This window comes from Schistocerca nitens, chromosome 8 (genome assembly GCF_023898315.1).
Source record: "Schistocerca nitens isolate TAMUIC-IGC-003100 chromosome 8, iqSchNite1.1, whole genome shotgun sequence".
NCBI classification, from domain to species: domain Eukaryota; kingdom Metazoa; phylum Arthropoda; class Insecta; order Orthoptera; family Acrididae; genus Schistocerca; species Schistocerca nitens.
In genome coordinates, this window is record NC_064621.1 from 346,502,685 (window position 1) to 346,526,398 (window position 23,714).

Below are 23,714 nucleotides of genomic sequence, written 5' to 3' on the forward strand. Positions count from 1 at the left end.
CTTTTGGAAATATTAGAAATTATGAAATATCTGGCACACTTAAATTTCCTATTATTAATTACACAATCTAATGCTTATTATTAAATTAATTTCTGGATTCATTTATAAAATAATGATGCAACTTGGTGAAGATTCTTCTTTTGTCAAGAAAGTTTGTAAACTCTTTGGAATATTGTTACTACCGCAGAAAGTAAGTAGTAGTGGGCGTGCCTCTAATGGAATTGGAGGTGTTTTTATGTTTAGCAATAACAATGTAAATTTCTGTTTTAAAGTGGATACTGTAAAGACAGTGTGACATAGAAGAATGAGAAAAGTCATAGAAACAGAAATTACTTCATCAGTTATCATGTCATGTATAACCCACAAAGTCAAAAATTTCAGCCTCAAGAATCTACTCCTAGATGTGACGAACTGCAGCCAATAATGAGAAAATGAAGATCAGTAAAAAAGTTATTTGTACATATTACTCCTCTCAAAGCTTATGAAATGAATAAATTTTTATGAAGAGACTGAATATCTATTTATTTATTTAATTATTTATTTATTGTCCTCTGAATCAATACTGTACATCACGTGCACATGATGATGCACATACATACATTTGATGTTGGGCATTATGATAATTTGCTGGCATGAAGTAATATGCTGAAAGTTTACACAAACATGAGCTTACATACATATTTTCTGAGAAGTTATGAACACACAAATTACATACTCAGTTACACATTTGTCTTTTAGTGCTGTATTCTTCTCATACATATACACAACAGTACCTGGTTGGATATTCTTTCTGCACTTAATTTGCTTAGTAGCAGATGATATAGATGTAAGATTTTTGCATTAATGTTTTAATCTTTACAAAATTCTTTGTTGCATTTTGTTTTGTGTTTCTTTCCACCCATGTGGAGCTGAAATTCACTTGCACTGTAGAAACAATGTTCAAGTAGGAATGATTTTAATTTTTTATTAAATACAGTCAGGGACTTACTGTTCTTTTTTAATTTCTGATGGCAGGCTATTGTATATTTTAATGCCTTTGTTGAAGGGAGAGTTTTTAAAGGCAGAGGTGCACATTTCTTTAACATGGAGTTTCATTTTCTGTCTAGTACCATAGTCATGGACATTTAAATTTTTATTAAATTTTGTAATATTACTTTTTACAAATTTGCATAGTTCTAGTATATACAGGCTGCCAAGGGGTAGGATGAGCAACTTTTGGAAGAGAGGTCTGCTGGTATCAGTCGGCTTTGCCTTATTCATTATTCTTATAGCTCTCTTTTGGGTGAGAAGAATGTTTGGGCTATGTGTAAAGTCTCCCCAGAATATAATACCATACTGCATTACACAGTGGAATTGTGCATAGTAGGCTGTCTACTAGTGACATGTGGGAGAGTAAGATTACAAGGTGCATGGCACAGGGTACATCGCATTGTACCAGTTATTAGGGTTTCTTCCTGTCCCATTCACATATGGAGTGTGAGAAAAATGATTGTTTCAATGCCTCTGTGCATGCCGTGATTATTATACTCTTATCCTCATGATCGTTATGTGAGCAATCCATAGGGGCTTATAGTATATCCCTAGAGTAATCATTTAAAGCCAGGTCTTGAAACTTCATTAATAGACTTTCTTGGGATATTTCACATCTGTCTTCATGAGCCTGCCAGTTCGCTTCCTTCGGTATCTCTGTGACACTTTCCCACAGATTAAACAAACCAATGACCATTCATGCTGCCCTTCTCTGTATACGTTCAATATCACCATGAGAAATATTGTAGGATAGGTAGCACAGGTGATTTGTAAGCTATCCCTGCTGTAGACTGATTCCCTTTCCCCAGTATTCTACCAATAAACTGAAACATACCCACGGTCTCTCTGCCCTTGATCACTACCTCTCCCAATGCCCACCCGAAGATCTTCCAAAAACCTCGTTTCTTATTACACTTACCAACTTCATCCTCACCCATAATTACTTCACTTTTGAAGGCCAGACCTACAAACAAATCAGGGGAACAGCCATGGGAACCAGGATGGCTCCGTCCTATGCCAACCTCTTCATGGGCTGCATGGAGGAGGCTTTCCTGAAGACCCAACAGCTTCTTCCCCTGGCCTGGTATAGGTTTATAGATGACATCTTTGTGGTCTGAACTCATGGTGAAGAAACACTCCTTAATTTCCTCAATAACCTCAACTCCTTTTCGAATCTGAATTTCACCTGGTCCTTCTCCAAACCCAAGCCACCTTCCTGGATGTTGACCTTCATCTTGTTGAAGCTCACATCCACACCTCTGTCCACATCAAACCCACAAACAAACAACAGTACCTTCACTTTGACAGCTGCCATCGATTCCACATCAAACGCTCCCTTCCCTACAGACTAGGTATTCGTAGCAAACGTATCTGCTCCAGTGATGAATCCCTCAACAATTACACCAATAACCTGACCAGTGCTTTCCTCTCCCACAACTATCCTGCAGACCCTGTCCACAAACAGATCTCCCGAGCAATACATTCCTCCCCGTCCAACAACAATGTTCTTACCCCCAGACCACACAGAAGCATCCCCCTTGTCACCCAATATTACCCTGGCCTCGAATACATCAACAAATTACTCCACCAGGGATATGACTTTCTCAAGTCAAGCCCTGAAATGAGATCATCCCTTGACAATATTCTCTCCACACCACCCAGAGTTGCCTTTCGTCGCCACCCTAACCTCCGTAATGTCCTTGCCAAACCCTACAATATTCCCAGACCACCTTCTCTACCCAGCAGTTCCTACCCCTGTAACCGACCCCGCTGCCAAACCTGCCCCATGCATCCCCCCACAACCACCTACTCCAGCCCCACTACTGGTAAAACATACACAATTCAAGGCAGGGCCCCATGTGAAACAACACGTCATTTATCAGTTGATATGCCTGCACTGCACAGCCTTTTACATTGGTATGATGACAACTAAACTGGCTGAGCGCATGAACGGGCACAGACGAACTGTCTGCCTAGGAGATGTCCAATACCCAGTAGCAGAGCATGCCCTCCAGCATAATTCTAGGGACTTAGGAACCTGCTACACCATACGTGCCATTTGGCTTCTCCCACCCAACACCAGTCCCTTGGAACTGTGGAGATGGGAACTTGCACTCCAACACATCCTTTCATCCCGCCATCCCCCTGGACTGAACCTACGTTAACCAACCTCACTCCCATTTACTCTTCAGTCTTCTCCTTTTTCCCTCTCCTCCTTAGCCATTCACACATCTTTTCTTCCTACATAGTTGTATTTATCTTTATACTATATACCTCTTTACTTCTGTTTGCATCCTCTTTGGTTTGAAGCTGGCACAGTACTTACAGTAGAATATCTTTGGCTTCCTTCTGACGACCATGCCTCCATCCTTACTACCCTCCCTGTTTACCTTTCCCTGTTGCTTCATAACCTGGGTTGTGAGTGACTGAATCCACTTTCCCTTTTTTCCCCTCTCTCCTGCCTGATGAAGGAACAAAGTTCCGAAAGCTAGGAATGTAAATTTTCTGTTCTGTTTTGTGTATCTATCAGCTGTACTGCACTGAGGTAAGTACTGGTCAGCCCCTCTATCTCTTTGTTAGTATTTGTTTCACATCTTTATATGAGATTTTCCATTAATCATTTAGAACACCATGGTATTTGTATGAGTTGGCCTATTCCAACTGTGACTTATTGATATTACTGGTATTGGATACTGTGTGTTTTGTTTTTGTTTTGTGAAGTACATATAATTTTACATTTATGAACATTTAGAGCAAGTAGCCAATCTCTGAACCATGTTGAAATTTTACTTCATTATAGATAACTCCATCATCTGCAAAAAGTGTGATTTTATTATTAATATTGTCTGCAAGGTCATTAATATACAACATGAACAGCAAGAGTCCCAAAACACTTCCCTGAGGCACATACAAACTCACTTTTACATCTGACGATGACTCATCCAAGATAACATGCTGTGTCTTCCCTACCAAAAAGTTCTCAGTACAGTCACAAAATTCACTTGATACCTCATATGGTCATACTTTTCACAATAAGCATAAGTGTGGTACTGAGTCAAATGCTTTTCAGAAATAAAGGAACACTGCATCTACCTGGTTGTCTTGATCCAAAGCTTTCAGTATGTCATGTGAGAAAAGTGCGAGTTGGGTTTCACATGGCCAGTATTTTCAAAATCCATTCTGATTGGCATTGAGGAGGTCATTCTGTTCAAGATACCCCATTATGTTTGAGCTCACAATATATTCTAAGATTCCACAACAAATCAACATCAAGGATATAGGATGGTAGTTTTGTGGATCCCTTCTGCTACCCATCTTGTAGACAAGTGTGAACTGTGCATTTTTCCAAGAACTGGGCATGGTTTTTTAATTGAGGGATTTCATTTATCTTTTCAGTGGTATGAGGATTAAACTGGGGTAATTCTCCTGGTTTGAAAACAGAGTTAAGCATTTCAGCTTTTGCTTTGCTATGCTCAATTTTAGATCAAGTCTCATTCATTAAGGCTGGACACTAACTTTGGTGCCACTAACAGTCTTTATATAAGACCACAATTTCTTTGGATTTTGTGAAATGTCATTTGACCATATTCTGCTACAGTACTCACTGAAGGCCTCACACATTCTAAGATTCTAAAAGAAATCAATATCAAGGATATAGGATGGTAGTTTTGTGGATTCCTTCTACTACCCCTCTTGTAGACAAGCGTAAATTGGGCATGGTTTTCTATTTGAGGGATCTAAGATAGATATTAGTTAGAAGAGAAGCTAACTCAGTTGCAAGTTCAGTGTAGAATCTGACATGGATCCCTATGAGACCTGGAGCTTTGTTCAGTTTTAACTATTTCAGCAGTTTCTCAAAGCCACTGTCACCGTTCAGCATCTCTCTATATATAGCCCTTGTTTTACACCTATAATGCAATAGTTTCTGTTTCTTTAGACAGTGACTGTATATCATGGAGGTTCCCTCCTATTATGAACTGTTCTACTAGATACATATCTATCCAGTGCATGGTCAACTATTAAAGTTCCTCATCGAGATATGACACTGCTGATTTTTTTATTGAGTTTACTGAGCATATGTATCTTTCTGCTTGTTTTAGTTGTCATCTCTACTTTGGTAATCATTATTGTCACAACCATGTCATGGTCACTGATACCAGTTTCGATGTGGATATTCACAAAGAGGTCAGGTCTGTTTGTTGCCATTAGATCCAAAATATTTCCATCATTAGTGGGGTTCCTAACTATCTGTTCTAGGTAGTTTTCAGAGAAGGCATTTAGTAAAGTTTCACAGGATGTCTTATCACACCCACCACTAACAAAAATGTAATTTTCCCAATTAATTGTTGGGTGATTAAAGTCTCCATCAATGGTTGCAGTATGATTGGGGAACTCATGTACAACTGAACTGAGGTTTTCTCTAAAGTTTTCGGCTACATCAGCAGATAAGTCTGGTGAGCAATAGAAGGATCCAATTATTTTATCTCATCCCTGATACTGAGTCTTGCCCAAACAATCTCTCAGGCAGCATTCAGTTTCTATCTTGGTGCATTTGAGTTTCTTGTCTACTGTTACAAATACACTACCTCCATTTCCATTTGCCTATCTTTTTGATATACCCTTAAATTTTCCCCCAAAATCTCACTGCTCTCAATTTCAGGTCAGATGTAGTGATGCAATATTTTAGAAAAAAACTTGGAGAAGACTGTGAGTAAATTTTAGTAGGAGATTTCAGTTTAGCAGCAATAGATTGGGATATTCCAGTGATTGAAGTGGGTAGTTGGGACAAGAATTCTTGAGACACTTTTCTAAAAATCTTATCTGAAAATTATTTACAGCAGTTAATCAGAAAACCAACTCTTGCAAGAAATTCTCAGATCTCCCAATTAAAAAAGGGCCAAATTTTTTAACTCAGTTAATATAGACCACAGAATCTGTAGTCACGATCCTATTATAGTGTCAGTGACTACAGGAGTCAATAAGAATTTTAAGAAAGTTAGTATGATAATTCTCATTAGTTAGTGTGACAAAAAGCCAGATAAGTGCCTAGCAAAATGTAGAGGATGGGAAAGATTGACTCTGATTTAACATACATGTTCAGAAGTTCTACAAAAACAAAGAACTTCACCACAAATTTAAATGCAGCTCAAGTTTCACAGACAAGCAGTAACTGAATTAAGATCCAGTTTGCTGGTGAGTGTGCTGGCACCAAAACAGGGACAAGGCTGAAATGTTAAATTCTGCTTTGTGAAATTGTACTACATTTCTTCCTCTCAAATGTTGTATGAACGCCAAAATCTCGATTACAAAAGTCAGTGATCTCAAGATAAAAAATTAACCAAAATTACTCGAGAGAAAATGCAACATGGCTTTATGAGGTATCTATATGATTCTTCCTAGAGTATGCCCCTCTTCTAACAGCAGTCTGTCATAGGTTGCTGAAGAAACAAAGTGTTCCATGCAGATGGAAAAATAAAATGCATTATCATTTTGAAGAGGGGTTGTCAAACAGATGTACTCAACAGTAGGCCTATTTCACTGAAGTTAATGTGTTGTAGAATTTTTTATGACATGTTTTATACTCATGTATTATGACTTTTCTAGAAACTGAAAATCTCCTTTAAGGAATCAACATGGATTACCCAACAATGACTGTGTTAAATCCATCTGTCAGACTGGTCAAGATGTTGAGAGAGACCAAGGAAAATAATATAACTGGTCACCAGGTCAGTTCCTACTTTATTACTAAAAATCTGAACCATGTGTACCACTATTTATGTTATGAATAAAACTCCTTTGAGTAGCTCCTTCAGTGCCAAATGCAATATTTCTAATCTATGTACACCTTTCATAGTGACTGCGTATCACTTAATAATACCTACTTTGGATTAATAAAACCACCTTTCCACAAAGTTACTATTACTTCAGGTTTCACTGACATTTTCTGTGAGATGCATTCCGCTTTACACTGGAAATATTCCCTTCAGAAATGTTTTGCATCAAGGCTTGTAGAACCCTTCCATGCTATACCACAGCAAAGTCATTATTCTTTGCTTTGGACACAGATATTTATCATGACATCCGCCTTTTCTTGTTTAGTCTGTAACACTCCATCTTTTTATTTTAAACAAAACTACTTTGAATGGAGGATATTTACTGAGCCCAGTTAGTAGCAGAAGTGTGATAAATGTTTCTTCTTACCTGTAGCCATTATCCCACTCGTAACTGTCCATGAGGCTCCAGTATGTGTATCCAATGACAGGCACTTTGTCCACATAAATAGCTTTCAGCATTTCTGACATATAGCTCTGAAAAATAACACTGTACTTTACTGCCTCCAACTTATGGATGATGAATTTGATTATCATGTTACAAAAATGACACTGAAGTGCTGAACGATTATTTGGCCATTATGAAAGGAACAGCCAGCTTTCAAAGATATATCACATTTATTTCTCAAACAATTGAAACTCCAGGTTGGAATATTGAATATAAGGAGAAGATAGATTGCAGTTCACTGTAAAGATGACACATTGAGTTGCAGACAAGTACATTGAGAGGTCATGTGAGTGTGAAGTGCTCTTGCCCGTGTGAATGAATTTGTGTATGTTTCCTTTTCTGATGAAAGCTTTGCCCAAAAGCTAATGTATAAATGTCCTTTTGTGAATGTCTGCAACTCAAGTGTCATTTTACAGTGAATAGCAATCTATCTTTTCCTGATATTGTTCACATTTATTTTTAGATTTCTACAGATCCTCATGAGTTGTCATAGTTTAATCACATTTACATTTTGTCCATTTCATCTACTTTTTATACTGACTGAATGAGAAAAAGTAACATTTATTATTCAGTTTTTAAGAAGTGTTTTCTATACTATGAGAGGTATTCAGGCACATGTCCAACATCAGAATCAAACTTTCATTTGACAATGGAGTGTTTTTTACTCAGACTTTTCTCACTGGTGAATATGGTGAGCTGGCCTTCGGTAGAGAACCAGAAGTATTTCCATTTTGTCAGTAATTCTTCGCCATTTCAGCCATATGACCAATTGATTCTTCTACTTGCACCTTTCACCTACTCTTTCAAACCACAAATCAGATTGCAAACACATACGGATTTCAAGTTCATATCTATACATAATAGCAAAACACAGTGAAAGCTCATCTGTTCTTACTTCATTAATCAAACTTTTTTTTTTTTACTTAGGTGCAATTAGCCACAACACTGCAGCTCCATTCGGCACCACATACTTGAAATTTTGTATCTGCAATATTTACTTTCTACAGAATGAATGTATAAATGTACTGCCATACTCACTCTGGAAAAAAAAGACAAGTACTCACAACAATGTAATGTATACGATCAGTGTCATTGAGGCCACCAAGGTCAGCATAGCCATTCTCAGTTACAAAGATAGGATATCCTGGATATTCTTTGGCCAGAGTGTTGAGGATCTCACGAAAGCCCCAGGGCACCACCTGTGCAAAACATGCAATAAAAAGCCAACAAGGATCCACACACTGCTGCATGTATGTTATTAGCGAAATAGTTTCAGGAATTGCAATAACCATAAATGTGTACCCAGAGTTCTTTACTTCAGTAACAGACATAGACAAATATAACACTTTTGACAGATCCCCAGCAGGAAAAGTTTTAAACTCCATTAAGCCACTGTAGGGAGTATTAATAGTTCTTAGTAGGAATAACTCGGCAGTGATTGTAAGTGGAAATTCCAATATAGATTTCATCACCGATAGTTCTAATTGAGGGTAGCTAGAGGTACTGATGTATGTCTCTAAATTGGCCCCCACAGCAACATTCTGAACAAGAATAGGACTTAGTGCAATATCAATTGATAATTTATTTCTAAATCCAACTGTATTTAATGTGAGCCCCATAATAAAAGGTTTATCTGACCATGATGACTGAATGTTAGCAATAAAGGCAGGAAAAGTAACCTTTCACAGACTTGTGAATGCCAATTCAGTTACAGTATTGAAATAAAATTTATGGGATGGAAAATGGGAGCAAGTTTACCAAGACACACAGTAAATGAGAGATTTAATCCTTTCCTAAAAAACATTCTTACAACATTATGGATTCAGTTTTCTTTTAAACGGTTCATGGATAATTACAGTAGCGCTGAGAAAAAGATGGGCTCACATCAAAATATCTTTTACTAGAAAGAGAGAGCTGTATTTAATGCAAAGGACTGGAAAATACATTAAACGCAGCAGTGCAAATTTTTTTTAGCATGTCACCAAAAAGTTAAATACCATGTACTAGAAAAAAATTCAAAAATTTGAAGAACAAGACAAGGAGAATTTGGAGCATTACTAGGCATGAAACAAATACACTCAACAAGGCAGTTGATATTCATGGTCCAGATGCCTATAGCAGTGAGACAAATGGTATGAAATATAAATCATTAGCTACTAAATTCAGTTAATTCGTCCAAACAGTAGCTGAAAAAAGGGGGCAAAAAGCTTATTCAGACAATGCAATGCATACTCCAGCATCAGACATCCTTTCTGCCAAATCTCAAAAATCTTTAGTTCATTGAAGAGTTTTAACTCTTTTGTTTATGATTGTATTCCATTTGTCAGAAAAGTTCAAGGACAGATTTTGTAAAAAAATAGAAAACTGTATTCACCAAGTAATGATCCTTTCTCCTATTGAAGTAGTCTCCTTGGCTTTCTACAAGATGCTATCCAAAATTTTTGAGACTGGTGTGCCATCTGTTGAAAACCTTACCTTTGGACTAATGGTCACCATCACCCTCGAAGTAGTTCCCATCCGCACTTACACACCGGCCCCAGCACTTCTGCCACTGGTGAAATGTTTTCTGGAAGTCCTGTTCTTTGAGGGTGTTTCTCACTGCCAGCGATGCTTGTTGAATCCTCTCTAAAGTGTTGAACTGATGGCCTTTCAGCTTGAGTTTCAGTTTTGGGAATAGTGCGAAGTCACAAAGTGCCATATCTGGTGAGTACGGTTGATGGGGCACAACCGCCATGTTGCTTTTTGCCAAAAAGGTCCTGGTGAGCAAGGACGTGTGAAAGGGCACGTTTTCATGATGCAGCAGCCAGTTCCCTTGACGCTAAAGTTTGGGCCTTGATCACTGTATGTTTTCAAGGAGCCATCGCAAAACATCACAGTTTTACTGTTTTGGTTGGGTGGGACGAATTCTTTGTGCACAATTCCCATGGTATCAAAGAAAACGATGATCATGCTCTTCACTTTGCTCTTCATCTGTCTTGCTTTTTTGGGTCTTGAGGAGCTCACACTCTTCCACTGGGACGATTGTTGCTTTGTCTCTGGGTCAAACCATAAATCCAGTGCTCGTCACCGGTGATAGCTCGTGACAAGAAGGTTGGATCATCAGATGTGGTCTGACGAAGATCCGTGCACACTTCAACATGCTGTGCCTTCTGATCAGCAGTCAAGATCCTTGGCACAAATTTTTCGGTGACACGATGTATGCCCAATTCATCAGTCAACATTCGTTGACATGTCCCATGACCAATACCCACTTCATCTGCAAGATCTTTAATGGTTTGACGTCGATCTGCATGAACCAATTGTTGAAGTATGGCAACAATGCCTGGCGTTGTGTGGCTAACAGGCCTTCCAGTGTGAGCATCGTCTTCTACGTCTGTACGAGCACGCCACTCAAACACACGCGAACGGCTCATTCACTGTCCCCCAAACATTTGTTGAATCATTGCATGGGTCTCCGCAGCACTTTTCCCGAGATTCGCACAGAACTTGATACACACGTGCTGTTCTGTTCACAGATCCATCGTAAAATCGCCATACACCAAACACAGAGTGTTATGGAAATCACTGTGGACACACAACATGTGCTCTCACCTGAATGCCACTCTGCACACTGGCTCATCCGATATGCAGCTCTCGCCACCTAGCAGTGCAAAGATCTACTACTCCTAGTTCATAGATGGCAGCACTAGTCCCACAAATTTTGGATTCCACCTCGTATACACAGTTGCCAATATTTCTGGTGGTCTTGTAAGCAAGCAAGAAAATTTTCAACTGCAGTGATTGTAAAATCATTTGTCACAGCCCGTTGGATGTCTGCAGTCTCTTGATGAAGCTTTCCTTTTAGTTGCCTTTTCATTCATGGTAACAAGAACAAGAAAATTGCAATGTGGAACAATGGCTGAATACGGTGGATGTGGGATGGCAATAGCAGGATGTCTGGCCAGATACTCTGTAACAGATAAATCAGTATAGGGTCTTGCATTGTCATGCAGAAAGAAACAGTCCCAAGAATGTCACAAATCTGGGCAGCAATGTCAAATTGCTTGTCACAAACATTTCAATATTTCTGTGTTGTAGCAGCACCACCATTTAGGATAGGGAAGTTAGTTTTGTGCGATATTCTGAGCACCAGTTACAGCCAGGTGCGGGCCGGATTGCAGCGAGTTACGCATACCAACAGTTGCAAAGTAGAATAGAGGCCACAGGGCCGTAAAATTGCCAAAAGAGTATACATAGCTATTTTGCAAGTCACAGGCAGAAGAGGCCCACTGGCCAACCTAGCGTGTTATGAGTATGTGATGTGAAGTGGCATGCTTGGCAAAACAGAGGCGCACAGCCGAGTATAAATAGGTGCCGTTTTCTAATGGGAATCATTCAAGTGTGGCAGCTCTCCTGGATGGCAGGGCATGTCACACCACCAGCTACACACAGCAGCAGATGGGGCACCAGCATTCCAGTCCACAGAGAGTCATTGGTTCGACCCCCTGAGGTCGACACAGGGTCTGTAGCCAGCCAGGCAGTGGCAGGCCACTCCACAGCTTGCTACCATGAGCAGTCGTCCTGGCTTCAAACACACACTGGAGGCATCCCGAGATGATGGCCGCAGATTCGGACGCCAAATCACGGGCACTCGTCGTCACTGCGATTTGAGCCATGCCAGCGAGAAGAAGCAGCAGCTGGCCACATGCGGCTCACGCCGAGCTGCATTGAGTTGGCAGGGACACAGATCGCTGAGCCAACTGTCGGCGCATCCTGATGCTGTCACAATTCCTCGGCTGTCCAAGGCTGCCACAACACAGCACTGTGTTGCATGGGCCACTGGGGTGCTTCCTCAGCATTGTGGGGCCCTGTGACGCAGACCAAGAGGAATGAGGGCACTGCAGTTGGAAACAAAAAATCACTTGAAAACTCAGACAAGTCTTAATATGGCGCCTTCTACCTCTTTCTGCTACATTTGGTCATCCTGATACATTTGGTGGCAGAAGTCGCCACTACATTTGGTGTCAGAATTGTGAACATCTTCTGTACAGTATGATGTTCGAGCACCCCGTCTGCATTCGGTCACAAGATGTGGTGAGTTTTGATCAGTTTTCTTTTGAGTTTTGGACGTTTTCTTGCCTTTTTTTTTTTTTTTGTTTTTTCGAGTATGGCTCCTGGCAAGCCACATTGTAGATGTTTTGCATGGAAATAGTATTTTTTGTTGTCAGAGTAAGTGTTAGTGTATTTGAGGCAATAAAATTTATTATTTTTTTCTGTGGCATTTAATTACTTTTGTATTGGTTTAAGTATGTTGTTACCAAATATGATGATACTGAGGTGTAGGGAGTCGGGTTATTCTTGTACTTATGTGTTTTGTTTTGGGACTAACTGAGAAAGAAATCAACACAATGGCAGAGCCAGGGACGAAAGGTGTGTCGGAACCAGAAGCAGTACAGAGTTTGTTGGAAAAAGTAGCACAATTGACAGCAGATAATACGCAGTTGAGAAATGAATTAACATTTAGAAGTGAGTGGGAAACCACATCTGATCAGTCATGTCTTCATTTGTGGAGGATTTGGAAATTTCAGCTGCGATGAATGGTTGGTCTGATGAACAGTTGTTACATGTAGCCAAGATTAGATTAATGGGTGAAGTGAAGACATATGTAAGGTGTTCTGAGGCCTTAAGGAAGGCAGGACAGTTTAAGCAGTCGAAGGAGGGGCTTTTACAAAGGTACAAGAAACAGAATAGCGCTCGGTTCTTTAGAGAGAGGTTAAGTACAATGACAAAAAGACAGGGGGAGACAATGGAGAAATTTGCGGACAGGATAAGGGAAATTAATGAGTAGACTTACAAGTTGGGTCAGAGCAATAAAGCAAATAGTGTTCTGTTGCAGGAGGCCAAGCAAAGGGCACTTGATGTATTTGTGAGAGGGTTACCAGTGCATATGTCATGGAAAGTGTGTGAAGGGACTCCAAAAGATTTGTATTCGGCCATTCAGCTGGCAATTCAATGTGAGGAAGTAGACGTGGCAACAGGGATATGCGAGAGGCAAGCAGTGTTTACAATGGGTATAAAATGTTATAAGTGTGGTCGTACGGGATATGTGCAGAGGCAATATACCAGTCACCAAGGAATAGATGAAGGGATGGAAATAAGCAGCATGTAGGATGGAGAAGCGGAGTTAGTTAGGGGTGGACAATCGTTAAATGGCAGAGGGGGCCCAAGACTCACCTAAGGGAGCTCCCGTTTGATTTCAATGCTACAAATACGTATGCAGAGGTGGAATGTTCAGTGGTAGGATCCATAGGACCCAAAAAGTTTAAGATTTTGTTGGACATAGGGGCGCAAGTGTCAGTGGCTACTTAGAATATAAGGGGACAAAGGAAGTTAGATCCATCACGTTATAGGTTGCGTGGAGTGGGGGATAAGGAGGTCATGCCTTTGGGGTTAGCGACAGTTGACTTTTGAATAGAGAAAGCTGATTTAATGCATGCATGGAGGTAGTACCATGGGTAAGCGAGGGCTATGACATGATCCTAGGAGTAGACTTCTTGCATCAACATCATGCCAAAATTGACCTTGGACAACGAACTGTGGAACTTGGTAGAATGTTACTTCAGCTAGGGGAAACTGTTGTCAATGCAGAGCTGTCGCAAGGGGGTGTTCAACATAATGAACAAACCAATTGAACTGTGTACATTAGCATTAAGGCTTAATTCACATGAGTGTGTGTCTAGTGGCACCGGGAAGTCGCTTTGGGTAAGTGTGGAGTCATATCTACCTGTAGGTATGGTACGTGTTATTGAACCATAGGAGGATAATGAAGTTTTGGGTTCACTGGGTTGTTTTGTGAAATGTAGTGTTGTACGCATACAGGAGGGGAACGACGGGCGAGTAGTTCCCGTGAACATGGATAATTTTAGCACTGTAGATGCGAATTTGAGGAAAGGAGTTTTAGTAGCAAATTTGGATGTGCCAGACGACGAAGACTGGTGTTTGAGAGGTAGGTGTAGCGATCAACCACTAACTGCCAATAGCGCTGCATTGCTTGACAAAATTAAGCATTTGAAGGGAGGAGAAAGAGAGCATATCAAAGAATTATTGTGGGAATTTAAGGATTTGTTTTTTCCACAAGGGCCGTTACCAGCAACTCCATTAGTTCAACATAAGATACCAACAGGGAGTGAAGCAGCTGTTTACCATAAGCCATACAGAATACCGAGGTATTTGCAGCCGATTGTGGAGGATTTCATTGATCAGGAGCTTGCAGATGGTATTATAGAGCATAGTAGTAGTTGCTGGAGAGTGGGAATTGTCATTGTGCCTAAAAAATATCTATGGACGGAACTAAGAAATACAGGTTCTGTTATGACTACAGATACCTCAATAATAAGACAGTAATGGACACTTTCTCCATTACAAACATATCAAAGACTTTGGATCACTTAGGACAGTGCCAGTACTTTTCTACGATGGATTCAACAAGTGGTTATCATCAGTTAGAGGTGGCTCCAGAGAATCGTCCAAAAACTGCTTTCTCTACACCTGTACATTAGAATGCCATTCGATTTGAAAAAATCTCCGGCAACGTTTCAGAGGTTGCTAGACAGTGTCTTGAGGGGTTTGAAACCATGGCAATGTCTGGTCTATTTGGATGACATTATAGTGTTTTCAGGTAGTATGGAGCAACACAGACAGCAGTTAAGGGAAGTCGTTATGAGATTAAGAGCAGCTCGTTTGACATTGAGCCTGGAGAAGTGTCATTTTGCATTAGAAGAAGTAAAATATTTGGGTCATATTATCAGTAAGGATGGAGTGCAAACAGATCTGAGGTTGGTACAGGCTGTAAGGGATTTTCGGAATCTGCAATTTCTATCAAAAGTTTGTGAAGGGTTTTGCAGATTTAGTACAGCCATTGATGCGATTGTTATGGAAGGATGTGAAATTTGAGTGGACAGAAGAGTGTCAGAAAGTGTTTGACAAACTGAAAGAAGTGTTAACATCAAGTCCGGTTCTTGTGTTTCCAGATTTTGAAAAGGACTTTATACTAGCATGTGATGCATTGAATCAAGCGTTAGGGTGTGTTCTCAGTCAGGAAATTGATGGGAAAGAACATCCAGTAGCCTATACATCTAGGCAGTTGAATGCAGCAGAGAGGAATTACTCAACAACAGAGAGGGAGTTGCTTAGTGTAATCGATGGAATCAAATATTTTAAATGTTATTTATATGGGAGAAGATTTTGGGTACTGACAGATCATGCTGTGTTGAAGTGGCTGTTGGGGTTGAAGGATCCATCCACTTGACTCACTAGATGGGCTGTGAGACTTAAGGAATTTGACTACGAGGTGGTGCACAAGGCTGGGAAGAAGCGCGGTAATGCGGATGCACTAGGTAGGAAGGTGACAAAAGTAGAAGTCATAGGTTATGACCTAGCAGTATGGCAAGAATTACAGGATGCTGACAATGATTGTAAATTGTATCAGACACAGCATCAATTTAATATGTACGATGGTCTTCTGTACAGGGAAACGAAGTTAGGACCAAGGGTATTTAGTGCCAGTGAAGTTGACGGATGAGGATTTAAAGGAAGCACATGATCACGTGTTATCCGGTCATGGAGGGTGTAGAGTGATGAATAGGAGAGTGGCGGAGAGGTATTGGTGGAGAGGTAGGAAAGTAGATGTGGATCAGTATGTCAAGAATTGTATACCATGTGCACAGAGAGCAGATTTGAGCCAGAAACAGTTACAGCTACAACGAATACCGGAAGCAACATGTTCATTCTCTTTGCTGGGGATCAATGTCTTAGGACCTTTCAGGTGAACACCATCGGGGTAACAGATTTGTTCTGACAATGATAGACCATTTTTTGAGGTATGTGGAGATGGTGGCTATGCCAAATCAACAGGTAGCAATGGTCACGCAGGCATTAGTAAACAACTGGATTTTGAAGTTTGGTGTACCAGAGAAAATAATTACTGACCAAGCGACCAACTTCATGTCAGATTTAATGAAGGAACTGTGTAAATTGTTGACTATAAAGAGGTTGAGGATGAGCGCATTGCATCCACAGGCCAACTGAAGGACAGAATGGGTACACAGAACAATCAGGAAGATGCTGAGTTTTTATGTGGATTCTCATCACCGTCAGTGGGATGAGTATTTGAGTCATATTGTATGCACATACAATGCAAAAGTCCATAAAAATACCAATTTGTCTCCATATGAGGTAGTGTGCGGGTGAAAAATGCCATCACCGTTTGATTTAGTGAAGCTACAGAAAGGAAGGACTGGTGAATCTGTGCGTCAATTCACAAGGACAGTTTGGGATGTTTGGAAATGGGTACAAAAGGCAAATGCAAAGGCTTTGGAAAGGTAGGAAGACACAGTAAAAAAGAAAGGAAGTTTACCCCAGTATAGAGTGGGGCAATGGGTAATTCTGTCAAGCCCCTATATGCAAAAAGGGAAAATGAAGAAGTTTCTCACAAGGTATCAAGGGCCATACCAAGTTGTTGAAACCACATCCCCTGTTAATGTTAAGCTTCAACTGCCAACTAGAACAACAATAGTACACATTGGGCGGTTACAGCCATTTAAGGGTTGCCCGGATGTGATTCCAGGCATGTCACAGGAAGGAAAGAGGAAGAAAGAGTGAAGAGAGGTGCTAAGCATGGAGAAAAGCAAGAAGATAGAGTACAGCATGAACTACCATATGCTTTGCGATCCAGAATGTAGTAGAGTATTTGTAGTGTTTTTTTTTTATGTATCGTTGACTTTGCATAGATTAATTAGGCATTGTATTTTATGTGTGTTTTCGAGTATTGTGTGCCTGCTAGCGGCAGCAGTCCTATTGAAGAGGGAGGAAGGGTGATGGTGATCCCTGTCCTCAGGTCACTGAAATGGGAAGTGTAGCGTCTGATGTATGTGGAGTGTTGTGGGAGCAGAAATCAAACGCAGTTCTGGAGAAATAAGTGCGCCGGAGTAAATTTTGCAGTAAAGCCATAATAAATATGTGTTGAACAATGTCAGGGTCATACGATTTTCTGTTTAAATTTTTAGTTATCGACTATGCTGGGTCAGGAAGGTCATGTTTATTGCACCAGTTCATATAATGTAAATTTAAAAATGAAAGTTGCCACACAATCGGTGTTGTTTTGGATCAAAAATAGTGAATGTTGGAGGAAAATCTGTGAGTTACAAAAATGGGACACATGCATGGTGCAGTTATTTATAGCCAGGGGGTAAAGGAATAGACTGCCCAAGGGACATCGTGGAGCCAAAATTGAGCTTGCAATGGGTCGGGATGCATTGGATCTTCTCCACCTATGAGAATTTGGTAGTAGTAGCAAATTGTTTTGAGTGGGGAGTGTTTGCAGGAGCAAAACATATAGAACTCAAGGGGAGCAGAATTTTAATCAATGGAACTAAGTGTAACATAATAGGACCAACCTTCCACCTGCCAACGTCAATTTCAGGAGTCATGCAATTGAATGTTACACAGCCACAGCTGTACTAGCCAGAAGCCACTTTAGAGTTTTTGCCAAGGCAGAATCTGACCTTGTTAAATCATACCTGGAGCCAGGTATGTTGAGATCTGTAAACTAGTTCATTTTAGAGTAAGAGGGGGGCATATCAGCTGAACAGCTTGTTCAACATGTCGCTCAGTATAGGGAAAGGCAATGGCAAATAATGATCATTTTGAGCACCTCTGTGCCAAGTGTCATCGCAGCCTTAACTTTGTTATGTGTTGTTTTCTTTCTGGTCAGGTGGAGACCTAATTCCAAAAGGGAACCAAGGGTAGTTCAAGTCCCAGTGGATTGGATTTCGAGGGCATGAGACGAGTAGGTAAGGGGCTGATTGAGCAGTGGTCGTCCAGTAGGGAATTTTTACATTGTTTCATGTCGTGGTTTTAAGGGGCACTAGACCACACTTAAATTTTCTAATAGTAAATAAATATGCCATAGGTGCCGACCCAATAAGAGCTAGTTCAGGGTTGACCCCGGGACCGGGTCTTTCCAAAGAGGGGAATAATGTAGTGGCACCACCATTTAGGATAGGGAAAGTTAGTTTTGTGCGATATTCTAAGCACAAGTTGCAGCCAGGTGTGGGCTGGATTGCTGTGAGTTATGCATACCAACAGTTGCAAAGTGGAATAGAGGCCACAGGGCCATCAAATTGCTGAAAGAGTATACATAGCTGTTTTGCATGTCACAAGCTGCAGGCAGAAGGGACACACTGGCCAACCTAGCATGTTATGATTTCATGACGTGAAGCGGCACGCTTAGCAAAACAGAGGCACACAGCCAAATATAAAAGGTGACGTTTTCTAACAAGATTCATTCAAGTGTGGCAGCCCTCCTGGATGGCGGGGCATGTCACACTACCAGCTATACGCAGCAGCAGATGGGCTCCAGCGTTCCAGTCCACAGCGGGTCATTGATTCGACCCCCTGAGGCTGACGCAGGGTCCGTAGCCAGCCAGCCAGCCAGCCAGCCAGCCAGCCAGCCAGCCAGCCAGCAGTGGGCCACTTCACGGCTCGCTACCACGGGCAGTTGTCCTGGCTTCCAACACACGCCGGAGGCATCTTGAGGCAAGGGCCACAGATTCGGACGTCAGATCACGAGTGCTTATCGCCACTGTGATCTCAGCCTTCATAAAACCACTACAAACAATTTTAATAAGGTATGAAGAATTAGCATGAGAGTTATTGTTTGTGGCAATTTTAATCCCAATTTTCTGTTAGAAGGTACTGATTGAGGGTATCTGGAGTTTCTGATACCAAGCTTTGAATTATTTTCTGCAGCAAAATCCCCGTCCCCTAAGTTTAAAGAGCATAGTACAACTGCCATTGACAATTTATGTTTAGACCCCCACAATCTGCACTGAAAATGGTGTAAGGAAGACAGAAACTGGTTGCATAAATAAATTAAATGAGAAGTGATGGCTGCAGGTGCTTTAATTGTCATCTATTTCTATGCAATATTCTGATACGCACAAGCAGCTTGTTGGAATTCCTCATATCCTTTCATTTTCCTGAATGGATATGAGATGTTCATTCTTTTTGATTTAAGAGACTTTTTATATTTTGATGGAGTATACTAAATGAATTTTCTTAACATAATTGGATTTGACCAAGTTGCATTATTTTATTGTATTAAGCTGTAACTATATTAGTGTATTCTGATGCTCTGCCTTTCAGTTGACTTGATCCTAAAAAGGCCTAGTGAACACAATGGAAACCACTATGTACTGTGAAATGTGATTTATTCAACTGAAAATGTTCAATTTTCAAATTGTTTGATTTGAGGTATAGGAAAAATACCAAGATTTAAAATACACAACATTTTTAAGAGAACTACAATAGTTTACATTACTTTATATACATTTCTGAGTTAACTGCTACACAGTTGTGTACTGCAGTTTCCAATATACAAAAATAAAATGTATAATTATCGTATTCAAATTATTAAACTGTTCTCAATGACTTCAATAGAACAACAACACTTTTCCACCAGGAGAGTAAAGAGTGAGCCAAATTCTATATTAAATATATTACTGTCTTTTTATTATATTGTAAATTTTAAACCCCATATACTGCTGTGTTTGGGCACAGAGTTTTAAGCAATGTGTCAGGAGTCTAAAATTCTGTGACGAGTGCTGTAGTTGTGGTCTAAATAAAGAGAAATTATCACATGTTGATTTTTATATAAAAACAACACTCCATATATGTAAAGGGAGGGAATAAATATTATTTCAGTTTTTCTTAACAGTAGTTGACAGGATATCTTTGTTTGGCAACAAGCGTTCCTAATTATTTTCTTCTGTCATAATAGGAGTCTCATGATATTTGTTGAATTTCTCCAGAATATCACATTATAAATGATAAATGACTCAAAGTAATAATGACAGACTACCTTTCTGGTGTCTATGTTTGTGGCACCTGCCAAAATACACATTGAAAATGCTAAACTGTTAAGTTGATTTGCTAAGTAGTCAATTTCTGCCTTCCAATTTAGATGTTTATCAAGATTTTGGCCTAAGAACTGTACACAGTTTGCTTCTGTGACATCCTGATCATTGCAAATTACCTTTATTTCACTCCATTCTAATGATTTAGCTTGAAATTGCATCATTTTCGTTTTTGTTACATTTAGTTTTAGTCCATTTTGATGGAAGCTAGATTCAAATTTTTCTAGAGCATTTTTTAACACTTTCTGGAATTCTTTCAGGTACCTCATCCTCAATTAGAACTGATGTATTGGCAGCAAATAAGGCTGAATGAAAATCAATAACAAGTGGTAGGTCATTTATGTAAAGGAGAACAGATAAGGTCCGAATATCAGACCTTGTGGGACTACTTTGGAAATTGTTTTCCACTTTGGGGAGTAATTTATTGAGTTTGAAGTTACAATTACTTTTTGGTTCCTGTCTGTTAAGTAAGAGTTGAACCATTGTAAAGCATTGCCCTGATTCCATATATGTATCTGTAATTTGTGGAGAAGTCTGGAATGATTCACCAAATTGATGGCTTTTGTGAGATCACAGAATATTCCTGTGACCTTTTCACCCTTATCTAATGTGGAGAATATTTTTGAGTTAACTCACTGATGGCATTATAGTGCTTTTTCCCCTATTGGATTCCATACTGGTTTTTAAAAATTGTGTCATTTGTAATCAGACATTTTTTAATTTGTTTTGCTGCAATCTTTTCAAACACTTCAGAGAAAGTCACCAGAAGGGACAGAGGGCAGTAATTTCCCACATCATCTGTCAACCCCTCTTTTAATAATCGTTTTATCTCAGCATATTTCAAGACATTCAGAAAACATTCCTGCTTAAAAGATTTGTTCATAATGTTGATAACCAGCATTGGTTATGAAATGATATTGTACACACTCTTGATTAAAGAAGTGAGTATTTCATCCCACCCACATGAGGGTTTTTTTATGACAGTAAATAATTTTCCACATCCCTTTTAGTGATTTTTTCAAACTCTTTAAACCATGTTCTCTGGTGGTTTTCCAAGCTTATGAAATTTGCTTTGCCTTGATAGACTCCCATATCGACATCTTATCTTGCTACATTTAAGAAGCATTTGATGAAGCAATTTGACATCTGAACAGAATTTATTATATCATTTTGAAATTCAATTTTCAAAAATTCTTGACTTTTGATTTTGGCTCCTAATTCTGACTGAACAACTGACCACATTGCTTTTGCCTTATTTCTGTGTTTGAGGATAAATATATTAGTTGACTTTTTTTGCTGTCACAACAACTTTCCTGAATACATCTTTATAGCATTTGACCTACATAATAAAATCAAGATTTAGGCTTGGTTTTAACTAGTTATGAGTTCTCTCTTTCTGGCACAACAAATTTTTATTCGTGGTGCAATCCATTAGTTTTACTGCTTACTTTCTTCTGACAAGATATAAGAAGAGAAGATTCATTAAATATATTTTTAAAAAATGTATAGGATGTCTACTGCTTGGGTCAGACTGGATGCTTCTGGCAAGTAGGCACTTACCAGAAGCATTCAGTTGCAATCCATGCCATTTCTTATAAAACGGATGAAGGGGCCAATGTAACAACCACATCGATGTGTGAACTTTGCTCTCTTTTGAGTGATTTTCCAAGCTTTGCATTAACATGTTCCACAGAATGCCTCATCCAGCAGTTATCATATTGCTCAGTGACATGGTCTTCACACTAGAGTGAGGGCATTCTCAGAAGTGTGTCTGTGTCAGCATCAATTGTATACTTAAGGTCATGGTCTCATTTTCTTACATTCATATGATCACTCAAAAATCAGTTGCACAGTTCCACATAAGCATCATGGTTGGTCAAATAGACAATACGGAACTGAAACACACTTTTAAGCTATACCTGAACAGCAAAGGCAGCTGGGAATATTAGTAGAGAATTTTTACTTCATGCTGTAAGTAAATAAATTGGTAAGTCATGCTTGAAAACAACTACGTTGACACTGAGCAAATCACTAAATTGGAAACATGAAGTACTTATTACAGTAACACATGTTATAATTTATCCCTACTGCATTCACAGGTGAAACGTAAGCACATCAACTTATTTCCCAAGTATAAGCTATTATTAATTGTCTCAAGAGTGTACCCATGGTCTGAGCATTGTAGGGGGTGGGGGGAGTAGGAGCACATTTTAGTTCACAGTGAAAGAAAAAAATAGCCATGAGATTTCAAGACAAATGGCTCTTGGCACAAAAATTTATGCTGCACTTTTTCATCTGTCTACCTGGTAGAGGGAGGATATGGGGTTGAATGGTGAAGATTATATTTTCAAGGGAGAGGGATTGGGGTGAGGGGGGGGGGGGGGGGGGGGAGCTGGTCCCCTTTGCTTCTTCCTGGACACAGCCATGAAGGCCTTCTAGCTCAAAGGAAGAAAAACATAGATAGTAGAGTAGTTCTAGAATCTTACTGTGAATGGTGTGGTAATAATTAATTAATATGGCTACAGGGTGTTTTGTCCAGCTGATTTTGAATATTCTCTGTGCTACTGCTAATCTGGGAGGCATATTCTGTGTGAAAAGTGATGTAAGTTTGTAAAAAGAAAACTTATTACATTAACACATCCGCTGCTGACCGAAGAGCAATGTTCTCATTTCTAAACAGTTATTTCCAGAAAAGCTGTGTAATTCTGAGAGTGAGCTCAGGTCAGAAAATTAAAGCCAATATACAGGCTCCAACTCCATGGGGCCTGAGGGGGCCCAAGCCCCCTCAAAAATTCATTTGGGGGGTGGGGGGAGAGGAGCCCCCCAATAATTTAAGAAAATTATTAGTTATATTATGCTTTTTAAAATCACAAAAGTATGTTGCCATTTTTTATTTTCCTTGTTTAACAATAGTTACCTTTTAAAATACATTTAATAATAAGTTAAAACAAATAATTATTACGGTAGTAACCAGGTTAACTGAAAATGGGTGTTGTGAATCATGATAGTGTTAAAATGAGGTGGGCACACTTAGAATTTGTCCCGGTGCGGGAACCTTTGGGTAAAGTCTGACGCCGACGGGTCAGCGCTGCTGCCGTGGCGACATCAAAAAGAATGGAGCAGAAGTGCCTGGAACCCTCCACCTCACGTCGCCTTGACGCTTCAAGACATTATGACACTGTGGCTATATAAAGCCCACCCTGCTGTTACAGTCATTCAGTGTGAATAGTTTCGTTCAGTGCATGCTGCAGATGTGTTTAGTGTTCTGACTTTAGTGTCTGGTGGACTATTTTATATGATTATATTTTATTCATTTACTTTAGTCACTTAGTGTACAGTGAATTAAGTTTGCAATGGATACATTTGTTACCAAAAAGGCGCACTTGGAAGTTGATGAGACTGCAAGTCAACCTCCAACAATTATTGTATCATCAATTGCTTCATTGTCTTCAG

The 23,714-nt window shown here is 39.7% G+C and overlaps 1 protein-coding gene across 1 annotated transcript in view; it reads right to left on the reverse strand.

Moving 5' to 3' along the window:
- LOC126199557 (myrosinase 1-like) overlaps positions 1-23,714 on the reverse strand; it is a 173,342-nt gene that overhangs the window by 43,929 nt on the left and 105,699 nt on the right. Inside the window, exons 9-10 of the mRNA XM_049936479.1 lie at positions 8,373-8,507; positions 7,231-7,337 (exon numbers count right to left, since the gene is read on the reverse strand). Of these exons, the coding sequence (XP_049792436.1) occupies positions 7,231-7,337; positions 8,373-8,507 (242 nt within the window). The remainder of the gene's footprint in view (positions 1-7,230; positions 7,338-8,372; positions 8,508-23,714) is intronic.